Source organism: Oryctolagus cuniculus, chromosome 16 (assembly GCF_964237555.1).
Source record: "Oryctolagus cuniculus chromosome 16, mOryCun1.1, whole genome shotgun sequence".
Taxonomy (NCBI): Eukaryota; Metazoa; Chordata; class Mammalia; order Lagomorpha; family Leporidae; genus Oryctolagus; species Oryctolagus cuniculus.
Window position 1 is genome coordinate 21,739,749 of NC_091447.1, and position 15,173 is coordinate 21,754,921.

The 15,173-nt window shown below is 56.8% G+C and overlaps 1 protein-coding gene across 9 annotated transcripts in view; it reads right to left on the reverse strand.

The window, feature by feature from the left end:
* Positions 1 to 672: 672 nt before the first annotated feature.
* Positions 673 to 15,173, reverse strand: part of NOD1 (nucleotide binding oligomerization domain containing 1) — a 48,032-nt gene continuing 33,531 nt past the window's right edge. For 8 of the 9 annotated variants that reach the window (XM_008261592.4, XM_008261590.4, XM_051852873.2 and 5 more), the window contains exons 7-13: positions 13,384 to 13,467; positions 12,290 to 12,373; positions 11,397 to 11,480; positions 10,556 to 10,639; positions 10,034 to 10,117; positions 5,093 to 5,176; positions 673 to 1,571 (exon numbers count right to left, since the gene is read on the reverse strand). In XM_008261592.4, coding sequence (XP_008259814.2) covers positions 1,499 to 1,571; positions 5,093 to 5,176; positions 10,034 to 10,117; positions 10,556 to 10,639; positions 11,397 to 11,480; positions 12,290 to 12,373; positions 13,384 to 13,467 — 577 coding nt within the window. In that variant the 3' untranslated portion in view covers positions 673 to 1,498. Of the gene's footprint in view, positions 1,572 to 5,092; positions 5,177 to 10,033; positions 10,118 to 10,555; positions 10,640 to 11,396; positions 11,481 to 12,289; positions 12,374 to 13,383; positions 14,502 to 15,173 lie in introns of those variants that run through there. The other variant, XM_017344412.3, reaches the window with a different exon arrangement.

The following is a 15,173-nucleotide window of genomic DNA, read 5'->3' on the forward strand; positions in this document are numbered from 1 at the left end:
ACGTGCGGCTTCTATCTGCCTTGTAGAGGACCTGAACGGCGGCCACACTTAGCCTAACGCCCGGGAGGGAGGCAGCCATGTCCGGCAGTGTCTGGGCGAACTCTAGTTTTAGCCATTTAATAACCCAAGTGTGGTTCTCAGTAAAGCCCAGGCGGGCTGAAGTCTGTCCAGGCACCTGGGCGGAGGGGGGGGGGGGGGGAGCTTTCTGCCATCTAGCACGTGGCCCCCTCAGGCGTGAATGCTCAGCTCCTGGCGAAGCGGGGTTGGGGGTGGTGGGAATGGGCCGGGGGGGGGGGGGGCCCACAGCTACTGCGGGTAACAGCCAGGCCCCCTGATTGCATCCCTCCCAACACGGAGCTGCACACAGCCAAGCTGGCAGCCCAGGATCAGGGGGCCCCGTGGGAGGCCCCTCCCCCTGCCCTGGCGCTGCCACCTGCTGTGGGCAGCAGTGAGGGTGTGTGGTTCCACCCCAGCCAACTGACTCACATGGGATTTCCTTGGGGAAGCCGCGTGCCTGGCTGCCGAGGCCAGGTGGGGAGAACTCAGGGGCTGGCCCGGGTCACAGGGGAGGCCAGCAGAGGAGCAGAGTGGGGCTGGCCCCCACCGCCTCAGGCCCCCCAGGCTGGCAGGTCAAGATGGGGAAAAGGCCCCCAGCACGCACGGACTCCAACAGCACCTGGAGCGCTTTTTATTAACAAACAAGCTGACAAACGGACAAACAGCTTGTGGGGGGACACCCCTACCCGAGACCCCTACGCCACGTGCAGGGTGTCCCACCAGCATGCTCTGCGGCTGAGGTTTCTGCCGGCTCCCGGAGTCGGGGCTCCAGCTGCTCAGGGACAACAAGTGGCCCTTCGAGAGAGACCGAAGCCGCCACTTGATGCTGGGCCACAAGCCAGGCCAGGCTGGGCGCCCTCGGGTGGGCAGGAAGCAAGTTGTCTCTGGACAGAGGAACGCAGCCTGGACGAGCCAGAGGCTGAGTGGGGCCGAACACGAAGCAGGCACTGATCTTGCTCTGTGCTTGTCAGCGGACAGTGAGACTAAACCAACGGCCCACAAAACCTCAGCTGAGTCAAATCTCCACGCTGTCCATGCCTCAGTAGCCACAGCTGTGAAATGGGAACAGCCCAAGTACAGCGGAAGTCTTGGGGAGGAAGGGGCTGCTTCAGGCGAGACACAGAGCACCTTCTTTCCAGGAACATGGGCACCGACTGTGCCCGCAGGCTGCGTGCCGGCCGCCATGCCCACTGACGCTCGGGACGGGTGCGCGCAGGAGCTGAGCCAGCCGCCTCTGTGCTCTCTCACTTCTCGGGCTTCGAACAAAAGCAGTTACAGTCCGGTGTCTCCGGAGCACAGGAAGCACATGCCCGTTCTGCGGAAACTCCCACAGCTCACGGGACACAGCCTGCTCCAGCAAGGCTGTCCCAGGGGCTCAGGGAGGTGGCCAGGTGGCCTGCACTGCCACAGGCCCGGCTCGGCAGGGCACCTCCAGGCCGAGTCAGAAACAGATGAGCCTCTTCTCCTCCGCAAAGGCTTCTGCCTCCTCGGGCTGCATCAGGTTTCCATTCAGGCTGTTGAAAGGGGCAACACGGTTAAAGGAGCCTCACTGAGGTCAGCTCCATGAGCCTGGAATCTTTAAAAATCTTCCTGTGCTGGTTCCCTCCCCAAATGCTTTCGATAGCTGAGGCTGGGCCAGGCTGAAGCCAGGAGCTGGGAACTCCACCCAGGTCTCCCTTGTGTGTGGCAGGGGGCCCAGGCCTCACAGGTGTGCATTGCAGGAAGCTGGGCTCAGGAGCGTGCCGGGACTCGAACCCCGGGCACTCTGTCATATGAAACAGGGGCGCCCCGAGTGGTGTCACAACCATGGTCCCAAATGCCCGTCCCACAGGACTGAACTTAACAATGCTTTGCAGGTCTTGTCTTGCCCTGGCCAGGCCCCAGCTGCCCAGTCTCCCCCTCTCCCTGGACGTACTGCCCTTTGGCTTGACCTCACGCTCTCTGGGCCTCCTCCTCCAGGCTGGGGCCAGGCCCTGTCCCCCTACACTCACCTGCGTGTGGCCTCAGTCCTGTGTGGGTGAAGCCACCTACCTCCTTGACTCCCTCCCTGGCTCATCTCCCCAGCTCCTCAAACTGCCCCCAGCCCCAGGGCCGCCGCCACTGAAGGGCACTGCTCTTCCTCCAGCGGCGTAAGCTACACACAAGGTCATGCCAGGCACCATCCTCAGCCTCAGGTTCTCTCACAGCAGGTGTGACCCTGGGTTCCCTCCAGGGGCCTCCACACTGGGCTGGGCACCCACATTCTGAGTCACTGCAGTGTGCCACCCATGGGCCCTGGGCACCTGCTCTGGCCTCCCACGGTGGAATGTCCTGGAGGAGCCCAGAGTGGCCATTCTTTTTAATTTATTTATTAAATGCAGAGTTACAGAGACAGAGAGAGAGACAGAGAAAGCTTCCATCTGTTGGTTCACTCCCCAAATGGCTGCAACAGCCAGAGCTGGACCAATCTGAAACCAGGAACCAGGAGCCGGGAGCTTCTTCCAGGTTTCCCACACGGGTGCAGGGACCCAAGAACTTGGGCCATCTTCTACTGCTTTCCCAGGCCACAGCAGAGAGTGGGATTGCAAGTGGAACAGCTGGGGCTTGAACCAGCGTCCATCTGGGATTTACTTGCTATGCCAGAGCGCCAGCCCCAGGGGTGGCCTTTCTACAATGCAGCTCTGAGCCCACCCCTCTCCTGCCTCAGACCCTTCAGCTGCTTTTAGGATGGAGACCAAGATGTGTAAAATGACCCAGGAAGTTTCTGCAAGTCTCAGCCTCCTGCTGCCCCCTCCTCCACACCACTGGGACCCCCAGCACATCGGCTTCTTGCAACTCCAGGACGCCTCTCCCTCCTGCTCAGAGCCTTTGCATAGGTTGTTCCCCCTTCCTGGAATGCTTTCCCTCCCTTCTTGACCAACTCCTCCTCCTCCTCCTCCATGGCTTAACTGCAGCGCCACTTCCTTCTGAGTCCCCCCGGAGGCCGCATCGCTGTTTGGTTTCTTCTTGGCCTGCTCCTTTAGAGTGTCCATCGCAGCTGAGATGGACCACTTCCTTGAGTGGGTCCCCCGCCTGGCCGGCGAACCCTGGAGGGCAGAGCCACTTAGTTCAACACAGGGTTCTCCGTGCTCCAGGGTGCCTGGCACTCAAGCTGTCCGGTCCTCAGCGAACGAATGCAGACACTAGGCCGGTCCCAGGCCTGCCCTCCAGGGGCTCACGCCCAGGAGGCGACTCCCAGAGTGAAAACTCCGCAGCCCACGGCAGCATCCGACCTTCCTGCAGGCCTGGATGGCGCTGTGCTGTTTGACAGGATCATGTTTTCCAAAAAAATGCTTTGGGGACCGGCACATGGCCTGTGACACTGGCACCCATGTGAGCCGGCTGCTCCACTTTGGATCTAGCTCCCTGCTCATGGGCCAAGGAATGCAGCAAAAGATGACCCAAGTGCTTGGGCCCCTGCACCCCCATGGGGACCTGGATGGAGTTCCTGGCTCCCAGCCTCAGGCTGGCCCAGCTCCACCACTGTGGCCATTTGGGGAGTGAACTAGTGTATGAGCAATCCCTTTCTCGGGGTGTGTGTGTGTGTGTGTGTGTGTGTGACCCTGCCTTTCAAATACTTAACATAAATCCTTTTAAAAAGTGTTTTGACCATTAGCCCAAATAAGAACCACTTTTACACTGGGAAGCAGCATCGAGGCAAACGACCCCTCCCTACCCCCACGCACACCTGAGCTACGATGAGGATGCTCAGTGCATCCTGGTATTCTGCGCTCAATCCCACTTTTAAATAACGCCGATGGTACTCGAGCAAACTGACTTTACGACCCACTAGCAAGTCCCAAAGCAGAGTTCAAAATAAACCTTCGGGGCAGGCTTGGGCGCCGTGGTTCCGACCCCTGCCTCTCACACTACGTGCCCAGGCTCCATTCCCAGACCCAGCTCCCGACTTGAGCTTCCGGCTGCCAGTGCAGGTCCCGGGAGGCAGCAGTGACAGCTCCCAGCACTTGGGTCCCTCTCACCTGCAGGAGACCTGGAGTTGCTTCCTGCCTTTGGCCTGGCTTGGCTGTGGCCATTATGGGCATTTGAGGAATGACCCAGTACATAGGAGCATGCTCTCTCTCATCTCAAATAAACAAATTAAAAGCTTAGAAATATCAAAAATACTTGTTCAAGGGGGTCAAGGCCCTGGAGACGTATTGAGGCTGGTGGGTGCACGAGCCCCTGAGCCTGTGTCAAGAGAAATCCTGCTCTTCCCATCAGCCTCTCCACCTGGGCCTGAATGGCTCACCAGGAGGGGCTGTCATGGACCTGCAGTTCAGGGCAAGTTCAGGTCCATGGGCCCCTGTCCTGGCTCGGCCCAGGCAGCACTTCCGAGTCATCAAGGTCCCTCTGCACATTACCTGATGCATCCCCAGCCCCTATCGCCCTGCCTGGCAGAAAGCAGGTGCACAGGTGTGGCCACCATTGTTCCCCTTGGAAAACAGCCCGCACACTCTGCAGGCTGTGCCCAGTCTCACCGCAGCCATGCTACAATGATGCAGGGGGCTGCTGAGTGGGGGCGTGGGAAATGGGCCTGGGGGCAGGCTCCAGGCCACAGTGAGGCACATGGTGGGGCTTCCTTCCCTTAGCATGACGTAGTGAAAAGGCCCAGTCGCTCGGATCCAGCCTGGAGGCAACCCTGCACCCCAAGGAGCCCAGAAGCGAGCCCCACACTCCTGACCAGCACGGCCACCTGTCAGTCGCACGGGTTCCAGGGGATCCCTTTCACAGCCATCCATCCCCCAAGGACCCCCAGAAAGTAGACAAGAATGGGGGGAGGGGGTCACCCAGGGCAGGAGAGCATGGACTGTACAGTTATCTGGTCCACACTGAAGTCTAGCTTCTCGTGGGTGACCCTGGGAAAGTCTGACCTCAGCGCTCAGGGCCTCGGTTTCTACATCTGTGAAATGGAGATGGCAGCCCTCCTGCACGGGGCTGCCGGGAGCACACACGGACACTGTCCCGCCTGGTGGCAGGCACACACTGGTGCCGAGGTCAAGTGGAGGAGGACACTGACCAGATCTCCAGGATGCCGGTGTTCTGGCGCAAGGCCTCCGCCAGCTGGGCCGTCCCCCTGGCTGTGATCTGGTTCTGGATGAGCCTGAAAGAAGCACAGACCGGAGGTCAAACTCAGCACCTGCCCCGTCAGGGAGGACGCGGACGCGGCGGGCCAGGGTCGGGGAGGTCGGGGGCAGGGCACTAGGGTCCATCAGCCTCTTCATCCGGCTGACAGTCTCCATCCACCCATCAGAATGAAGGGCGGCCTTTAAAGGTCAATCTTTTCATATGTTTTTTATTTTTTAAGCATTTAAAAATCTACTTACTTAAAAGCAGAGTTACAGGAAGGGAGAAGGAGGGAGAGGGAGGGAGGAGGAGATGGAGATCTTTCATCAGCTGGTTCACTTCCCAAATGACCACAATGGCCAGGGCTGAGCCAGGCTGAAGCTAGGAACCAGGAGCTCCATCCGGGTCTCCCACATGGGTGGCAGGGACCCAAGTACTAGGGTTGTCTTCTGCTGCCGTCCCAGGCACATTAGCAGGGAGCTGGATAGGAAGTGGGGCAGCCGGGACTTGAACCAGTAGCTTAACCTGCTGCACCATGTCGACCCCTTCATATGCTTTTACAGTGGGCACAATAGGTCTGTATATTCAAATGTAGACAGCGTAGTACATGCATGGATATTATGTGGGGGGGGCAATTTTCTTGGCAAGGGTACTCAAATGTGTTTGGGGACCACCCCACCCAGCAGATTCTAAGAAACATAGCATCAGGCCAGCAGGCAGGTCTGACACCCCTTCCAGGTGACAAGGCAGTTTTGTTTTGTTTTAAGATTTATTTTATTGTATTTGAAAGACAGAGTTGGCGGGGAAGATATGGGTGGGGGTAGGAGGGAGAGGGAGAGGGAGAGGGAGAGGGAGAGGGGGAGGGGGAGGGGGAGGGGGAGGGGGAGGGGGAGAGGGAGAGGGAGAGGGAGAGGGAGAGGGAGAGGGATCTTTATCTACTGGTTCACTCCCCAGATGGCCCGAAGCCAAAGCCAGGAGAGCCTGGAACTCCACCTGGGTCTCCCACGAGTGTGCCCACTGCTTTCCCAGGTGCATTAGCTGGGAGCTGGAAGTGCAGCAGCTGGGACTTGAACCGGCACCCATATGGGATCCTGGTGTTGCAGGTGGCGACTTAACCTGCTACACTACAACGCCGGCCCCAACAAGGCAGTTTTTAAGGTTAAGTTGCTGCCCACTGGTCACTTGCTTCTTTGAGTGATCCAAAGGATTCTATGCGAGGACCACATCCCACAACACCCCAAGGTGAGGGCGGAGAAACAGCTCTGCTGCCACTCCTGGTCCCGATGGAAAAGCGTGCACCACGGGGCCCCGCGCCTGTGCCCCATGCTACTGGGTGGCAGCGGCCAGGTGCAACAAAGGTTTCAGAGGTGGCGGAGAACCTGGTCCTTCCTGAAGTGCTCGCCTGGGCAGCCACCATCGGATCCAGCCAGAATTAAGTGCAGCAGAGGCAGGGGCAACGGACGCTTCATCCTGGCCTCAGTGCCCACACCCGGCTGTTTGCAGAACAGACCCTTAGGATCCTAGCACCGACCTCTGAAGGAAGGTTACAGTGTGAGGGGACTTAAAGGGGCAGTGTGGCATAGTGGTTGGAAGTGCTGCTCACAACCCCATCCCCAGTCCTCAGCTATGAAACCTTGAACAAAAGAAATGTATCAATCTGTGCCTCAGTTGTCTCATCTGCCAAGTGGGATGACTATCAGCACCCCTATATTGGGCGTGCGAGATTTCAGTGGAGACTGTGCATAAGGCACAGCACCCAGTGGCAGGGAGCTCCTGTCACTATCGCTGTCCAGGCACACAGGGCCCGCATGGCTGGGCTGCAGCTGGGACCAGGCACTCCCAGCCACACCCGCCCCCAAAGGCTGGGACCCTTGGGCTTAGTGGCAGAGGTGAGCTTCTAATGAGCACAAGTGTAACTGGATGTTTTTGCAACAAAGAACAAAAACAGAACCTGAAAGTGAGCGTGGAGATCTGATTTCAGTCAAACTCCGCTGTTTATGAGCCATCACGTTCATGGTGGCTGCCCTGCCACCACTCATGCCTCATCAGGCTTGGGGCGGGCAGCCTCCAACCAAGACTACGGCCAGAAGCCAGGAGAGAGAAGAGCACCCGGGCTGGCAGCGCCCGGCACTGGGGCCAGCACGGGCTGTGCACGCGCAGAGCAGCCGGCAGTCTCTGGCCCTGTGCTGGCTGTGCTCTCTCTGGAGGCGCTGGACTGGCCCCGGCAAAGGGCAGCAGAGAAGTCGGCAGGCTAAAATCCAGAGGGAAAAGTAGCCTCCTTTAGCTGTTGTGCAGAAATTGACAAGGTGGCCCCAAAGCCCTGTGGAAAGGCAAGGGAACTTGGAGGAGGCACATTTCCCAACTTCAAAACTCACTACAAACAGTAAGACAGTGCGGTCCTGGCATGAGGACAGACACAGGGACCAGCAGATCAAAATCCAGAACCGAACTCACACATTTATGGTCAACCAGTGTTTCGATCAGGGCCATTCAGTAGGGAAAGTCCAGCCAGCGGTGCTGGTGCAGATGGACATCCACGTGCACAAGAATGAGGCTGGCCTCTGATTTTCCACTAGACACAGAAATCAACTCAAAATGGTTTGTGGAACTATGGGTAAGAGCACAACTATGAAACGTAGCAGAAAACTTAAGTATGAACCTTCGTGACCTTGAACTAGGCAATGATGTCTTGGAGAAAACCCCCAAGGCACAAGCAACCAAAGGGAAAAACAGAACTGGACTTCAGCAAATAAAAGCTCCTGTCCTCAAAGGTCTCTATCAACAAAGCGCGTGAGAAAATATTTGCAAGTCCTGTATTTAGCAAAGGCCTAGCATCTGGGATATTTAAAGAAGTCCTACAATCCAGGGGCAGCAGCAAAACAACCCAATTCAAATAAGCACAAAGGATACGGAGACACTTCTCCAGAGATGACACTCAGATGGCCAACAGGTACACAAAAAGACAACATTGTTTGTCGCTCCCCCTCTTCGTGGAGGAACGACACAGGACCCTGCGCTGTTCTTTTGTCTGCTCGGCCCTCCCCGGGTTTGCTGCTGGTTCTTCCTGGGTTGGCTACCGTCCCTTCCACCTCCGTGGAAGGGCGGTTCCCCCTGCCACTTTCCCCACTTCCGCAGGGGAGCGGCACACCGCCGGCAGGCTCGCTCGGGGGCTGCACAGGTGTTCCTTCAGATAGATGTTCCTGGTGCATGTTGTCTCTCTCCTCCTTTATAGTCCTCTTCCGCCAATCCCAACTCTGCTACCCACACGCCGAGTACGCTGCTCTCCTCCAATCAGGAGTAGGTCCTACAGTTTATTGGTTAAACTGGAGGCAGCTGGGTAGAGGCTGTTTCTCCCTTCTCAGCGCCATATTGTGGGAGAGCAGATGCATAGAATAAGTCTTAATTCCAGTAACTTAGTCTAGTCCGAGTTGCTCCCCACAATTGTTCACCTCTGGGAAAATGGAAATTAAAACCAGCCAATTACCTCTCGCTCACTGGCGTGGCTGGATTCAAAAGATGGGTGTTGGTGAGAAGGCAGAGAAACTGGAACCTGCATCGGTTGTCGGTGAGAATGGAAGACAGGGCAGCCCCTTTGGAAGATCGTTCGGGGTTTCTTCAAAGAGTTAAACATACAGTTGCCATAGGACCCAGCGATGCCATTTCTAAGTACATGCCCAAGAGACATGCGAATGTGTTCACCCTAAGACATGGACACAGATGTTCACAGCAAGCAAAAGGTAGAAACAGCCCAAATGTCCATCAAGAGCAGAAAAACAAAATGTGAAATGTCCAAAGAAATATCATCCAGCCGTAAGAATGCAAGGAAGGACTGGGCACTGGCACTGGGTCACGGCACTGGATAATGTGGGGAGCAACTCGGACTATACTGTTACCGGAATTAAGACTTATTCTATGCATCTGCTCTCCCACAATGTGGCGCTGGGAGAGGAGCGTACAGCTTCTACCCAGCTGCCTCTCACCAACTTGACAAGCTGCAAGAGCCGCTCCTGATTGGAGGAGAGCGGCGTGCTCGGCGTGTGGGTAGCAGAGCACGGATTGGTGGAGAGGACTATATAGGAGGAGAGAGACGGCATGGTGGTGTGGGTTGGTTGGAGAGTGCGTTGGAGAGTTCGCGGGGAAGTTCGTTACTTCGTTCTTTCTCATTTCTCTCTACTCATTCTTGCTTTGGGAGTTTGCTGTTTACTTATTCTTACTTTACTATAGAAAGGACTTGTAAAAAAAGGGAACAACAAGCGTCCGGTCCGGTGCGGCTCCTCCGCGTGCGGAGGAGCAGCAGATAAGAAGCCCACGTCTCCTCCTGGAGTCCCTGGGTTCAATACCCGGCTGCCTCTGGCTCCTCACTCCAGGTTCCTGCTACTGCAGACCCTGGGAGGCAGCAGTTGCATCTCAGGTAATGGGATTCCTGCCACCGCCATGGGAGAGCTGGATCGAGGCCCTGGCTCTTCGCTTCAGACATCTGGGAGTAGATAAGTAGATGGGAGCACGTTCTCTGTCTCTGCCGCCTTCCCTCTCAAACAGAATTGAAATGGAAAGGGAGAGCAATGAAGCACTACCACATGCTACAACACAGATGAGCTTGGAAAACTGCTAATGAAAGAACACAGAGATACAAAGGCTACCGACTCTAATTCCATGTATGTGAACCGCCCAGAGTAGGCAAAGGAGAGAGAGAAAGTGGCTGGGGCTGGGGCTGGGGCAGGAGGTGGGCGGGGTTTCTCGCGGAGGAGCGAGCAGTGAGAGTTTTCGAGTGATGGCTGCACCACCCTGTGAACACACCAGAAGCGTCTGGACTGCACACGTTACGGGGCAGGCTTTACGCTATGCCAGTTTCATCTGGAGACATCTTTTTGGAAAAGGGCACAGCCCGAGTTACCATAAGTGCTTCAGCGTCTGGTTGACCTTCAGCATGTCCGCCATGCTCTCTGCCACGTCATCGTTGAGTTCATTTTTGGTCAGCCTAGTAGAAAAAGGCGCTGTTACCCAGATCAGCCAGCCCCGCAGACATCGGTTCAGGGGTTACAGAGGTGGGGTCCCAGGCCCCGAGCCCAGACCCTCAACCCCACAGACGGCAACATGGGGCCTCATTTCTAGTGTAAATCTTGTCCCTGGACTCCCTTCCCTTAGCTCTGCGGCCTGCAGGGGAGCCCTCCCTCCCTCCCCACCCTTGCCCATCCCTGACGTCACACAGAGTGGGGCCCGGGGAAAACAAGGGGCCAAGACTGCTTCTCGGGTCTCCTGCAGCCCCCAGCTGTTGTTAAACCAGAAGGGCTCTGGGTCAAGCACAGAAGCTTAGGATGCTCGTGAGCACCTGTTCTGCTAAGATGTGAGGCCACGCCCTCTCCCCCTCCCCCGTAATTCCCGAGACCCAGCCCTTCCCAATGCTCCTGGCCATTACCAAAATATTTGCAGAGACGTGTTGCAATGCAGGGCCTGGGCGAGGCTCCTTCCTCCTTCTGAGGTGATGCCGTTGAACGCGAGGCTGGAAGGAAACTTTGAGCTATTTGGGACACATCTGCATTCGGCCTCGGCTTCCATGTTGACACGGGGCGGGGGAGGGGGGAGCCTCCACCAGTGGGACCTGCCAGGCTGACCCCAGGGGGAAGCAGGCAAGCCTGGCCAGTGGCAGCTGCAGCCCGGGCAGTGGGGCAAAGAGCCCTATGCTCGGAGCATGAGGACTGCTCCACAGAGAGCATGGGACAGCACTGGGAGCTGCTCCTGGAATCTGCGTGTGGACTCATGGGCTGCGGAGGCCTGGTGGGCTCTGCCTCAGGGGGCTGGCATGTTGAGAGGCAGGTCCATCAACAAGACCTGGAGGAGCTCCTCCTGCTGTCGCCCCCTCCATCTCAGGCGCTGTGTCCATGGCGAGGAGGACGGGAGCCGAGCCCTGGACACAGCAAGGCTCTGGGATCTGCTGGCAAGGAGCGTCTTTGTCTACAGACAGGAAGGGTCTCCTCTGCTCCAGCACCATCAGAGGACAAGGCCAGGCTGGCTCCCTGCAAGCTTCTCTGCTCTGGGGAATTCCACGCCCACCCCCAGGGGCTGCAAACGTGGGGAGAGCAGAGGCCAAAGTCATCGGGCTTAAGCAACGGGCTTTGCTGTGCGCCTCTTCTGCATAGACCAGAAACAAAAAGCATGCAGGCGGGCCCCGCCCCCAGCAGGCAAGCCCACGCCCTCCCCGCCTTGCTCCCGGGGTGGCCAGGCGGCCCCGAGCCAGCAGGCCTGCTTGCGACAGTCACCTCAAGTTTCTCAGGCTGGTGTGGTTCCTCAGGGCCTCCGCGAAGGCTTTGGCGCCTTCATCCCCGATCTGATTGCCCCACATCCTGAGGACAGAGGCAGATGGTGAGAGCCGGCTCTGCCACAGCAGCCGCGCCTAGCCCTTACTCCCTGCCCAGGGCCACAGCCTGACTCTTGCACAAGGCACGGGCCCATTCCTGCCACTGCCACCCCATGGCCTGCCCTGCACTGCAAACCCAAAGATAAGTGTGAGAGTAAGGTGCAGAGGGCCATCAGCAGGTGCACGGCTAAGGGCCAGGTCTCACCCCGGGCTTGTGGAAGAAACTCAAGTCAGTCCGCGAGCACGCACTGTCGACTGTCTCAGAAAGTTCCCGAGCGCCCCCTGCAGAGGCCCTGCATGCCCAGCACCTGCCCGGCTTTGGGCAGGCGCCACAGATCCCCCTGCAGACACAGTGCATCTTCCAGGAAGCTGAGCCCAGGGAAAGAGGATGTTACCAAACCACGCTCTGTGGGCCGCTGTGGCCTCGGGGAGATTTGCAATGACGAAGCCGTGTTCCTTCCCCGAGAGGTGCACACGGGAGAGGACCCAGCTGAAGCAGGCCACAGCGCGAGCCGTGGGGCTCCCATCCTGCTTCTGCCACTTGCTCCCTGTGCAACCATGGGCAAATTACAGGACCTCCTGGACCTCAGTCTGTTCAGCTGTGAAGTGGGGATCACAGCAGCCATCTCTTGCAGAGCTCAATGGGGCTCTGGTGAGCTAATGGATGCAAAGCACTTAGAACAGGGCGTGTTCTACAGAAAGCATCAACGCCCCAACACGATGCAGACGGCCGAGCAACCTCCCTGGTCCACTCGCAGCACAGCCAGAGTGCGGCAGCAGCATGGGCCTACTCACCCGATATCAATGATGGAGCTGCTGTGCTTCACCGCCAGCGCCAGGCACTTGCCTCCTTCGCTCGTTATTTTGTTTTTTCCCAGTCTGCAGAGAGGACAGAGCACCATCAGCCCCAGCTGCAGGCCCCCTCCCCCACCCCCAGGTGGGCCGCCCACCTCCCTGGCACAGAGCATCCTCTGTGCCTGTCTTGGCAAATGCACGCTTTCTCCAGCGTGCCCAGGGCCTCCTGTCACAGGGACAGCCAGCCAGGACTCCTCTCCCGGACGTGGCCCTAAGTCATTTTAGCAACACCAGTCCCCCCCACCCCCACGCTGGGATTCTCTGCCTGACCTCTGACCTTAGGGGCCTCTTGGCTTTTTTTTTTTTTTTAATTTAATTTGAGAGATGAGAGAGAGACAGAGAGAGAGACAGACAGAATATGAGCATGAACCTTCTGTCTGCTTGGTTCACTCCCCAAATGCTCACAACAGCTGGGGCTGGGCCAAGCTGAAGCCAGGAGCCGGGAACTCAATCCAGGTCTCCCATGTGGGTCGCAGGAACTCAAGCACTTGAGCCATCATCCTCTGCTTCCCGGGCGCATGAGCAGGAAGCTGGATTGGAAACAGAGTAGCCAGCACTTGAGCCAGGACTCTGTCCCGGGATGCAGGGCATCTCCTACTTTCTGAGCAGCTGACCTGAGCTGGCTTTCACGGCCAGTGGGCAAGGTGCCCATTGCCAGGCGGGACCACCTGCACTGTCTGCCTGAGCAGGACATCGCAATGGCAGACACAGGCTCAAACTGCTGCTTGCACCTGTGTGGGACTTTGCAGGTGGCAAAGAGGGTGGCAGTTGCAGCCTTTTTTCTTCTCACTGACCCCCAAACCTTCCCCTGGACTGACTGGTGGTTCTGCCACAGCCGGAGCCTCACACAGGGGCCCCAGCTCCTCAGCATGCCCACGCAGCCTGCACGCACGGCTGGGGCTCTCCAAAACCTACACAGGCCTGGGCCAAGCAGGAGGCTTTGGGGTGGCCGCACACCAGCATGGCATTGATTCTCTGAGTGATGGGACAGGTGGCCAAGCAAAGCAAAGGGACACTGACCCCAACCCACTCACTTAATGTGCGTGAGGCTTCTGCACTCATCCAGGATCTTGGCGACGTACTTGGCTCCGACGTCCGTGATCTGGTTGTTGTACAAACTTCAAGAGAGAGCGCAGTCATGAGGCTGTGGGGCCCCCATGTATTTGCTGGCCCCCACTTCCCTTTAAGTGAGGACAGGTGCCCTGCTGATTCCCAAGGGCTGGGGTGAAAGCACACTGGAGGTGCAAATGGGTCTTCCTGGGACTTGCAGCCAAGGATTGAAACCAGCCGCGGCTTTACAATCTGGGACAAGCTACGTGACCTCCCGTGCCTCAGTCTCCCTGCCTACGACACAGGGCAATCAGAGCTCCCTTGGAGGTTGTTCCCAGGGTTCTCTGATACGATGCAAAGCCCTGGCACCAAGGGGCCCGGCCACGGGCAGGTGCTGGTGTTCCCCTGAGTTGGATCACAAACAGCATCTTCCAGGGAAAACCTCCTCCCTGAATGAACCTCCTCAACGTCTACCTTTTCATCCTTCTACCACTCAGCTGTAATTCAACGATACGGCAGGAAAAGACCTGAAAGACCTAACTGAATGGAGGTTTCACGGGCTCCATGGTCACACACAGAGCTCCGAGTGCAGGGCCAGCCTGGGGTCACCTGCTCTGATGTCCTCGTTCCACAGTGCAGTCAGTTGGTCATGGCCACAGGGCTGGATGGCTTCACCTACAACCCCCTCTCTCAACCTCCAAAATCCCAAACACTCTGCAAACCCAACCTTTTCATAATTATTTTGGTGACTCACATGGAGCTGTTGATGGTCTTTATTTACCCTGCCTGGTTTGACTAGTCATGCATCTCTCTGCAGAAATGTTAAAACATCTGAGAACAGGGTGTTGTCCCAGATCCCTGGTGGTTCCACAGCCTCTGCACTGGATCCGGATTCATGTGTTGCCCCAACAGCTCTAGATGAGTGATTACAGATCTGATACACACACAGTATTTAACAGTGGCAAATGCTCTCATATATGCTGTCTTTGCATCCCCCTTAGCCAGATGTAAAAACTACTTGCCTAGAAGAAGATTCCAGTTTTACAGGCAAGGAGGGAGGAGAGGTTGAGATTGCACGACTTGTTCAGACAGTGGGCCGCTGCTGTTGCAAAGAATCAAGAGGAAGGGAAGTTTTCCAAGCTGATTCGGTAAGGCCAGTAGTACCCTGCCACCGCAGCCAGACAAGGAAACAAGAGAACTACAGACCAACATCACTGTGAACACAGACGCCAAAATTCTCAACAAAACACTAGCAAATCAAATCCAACGGTGCATACAGATGTTTATACACCAGGATGCAGAGGATGCATCATTGGGATTCAAGGATGGTTCAGCACGTGCAGATCAGTGCATGCAACACACTGCACATGCAGATCAGTACATGTGATATTTGCATATGCAGATCAGTGCACGCGACACACTGTACATGCAGATCAGTGCATGTGATATTTGCATATGCAGATCAGTGCACGTGACACACTGTACATGCAGATCAGTACATGTGATATTTGCATATGCAGATCAGTGCACGCGACACACTGAACATGCAGATCAGTGCATGTGATGTGCTGCATGGATTGAACGAAGGGTGCACACTCTATGACCACCTCAACAGATGTAGAAAAAGTATCTGATGAAATTCAAGATCCCTTCATGATACAAATTTTCAAAAATTAGCTATAGAAGAAATGTACCTCAATACAATACGAGCCTATATGACAAACCCACAGTCCACAACATGCTGAATAGGGAAAATCTGAAATTGTTTCTTCTA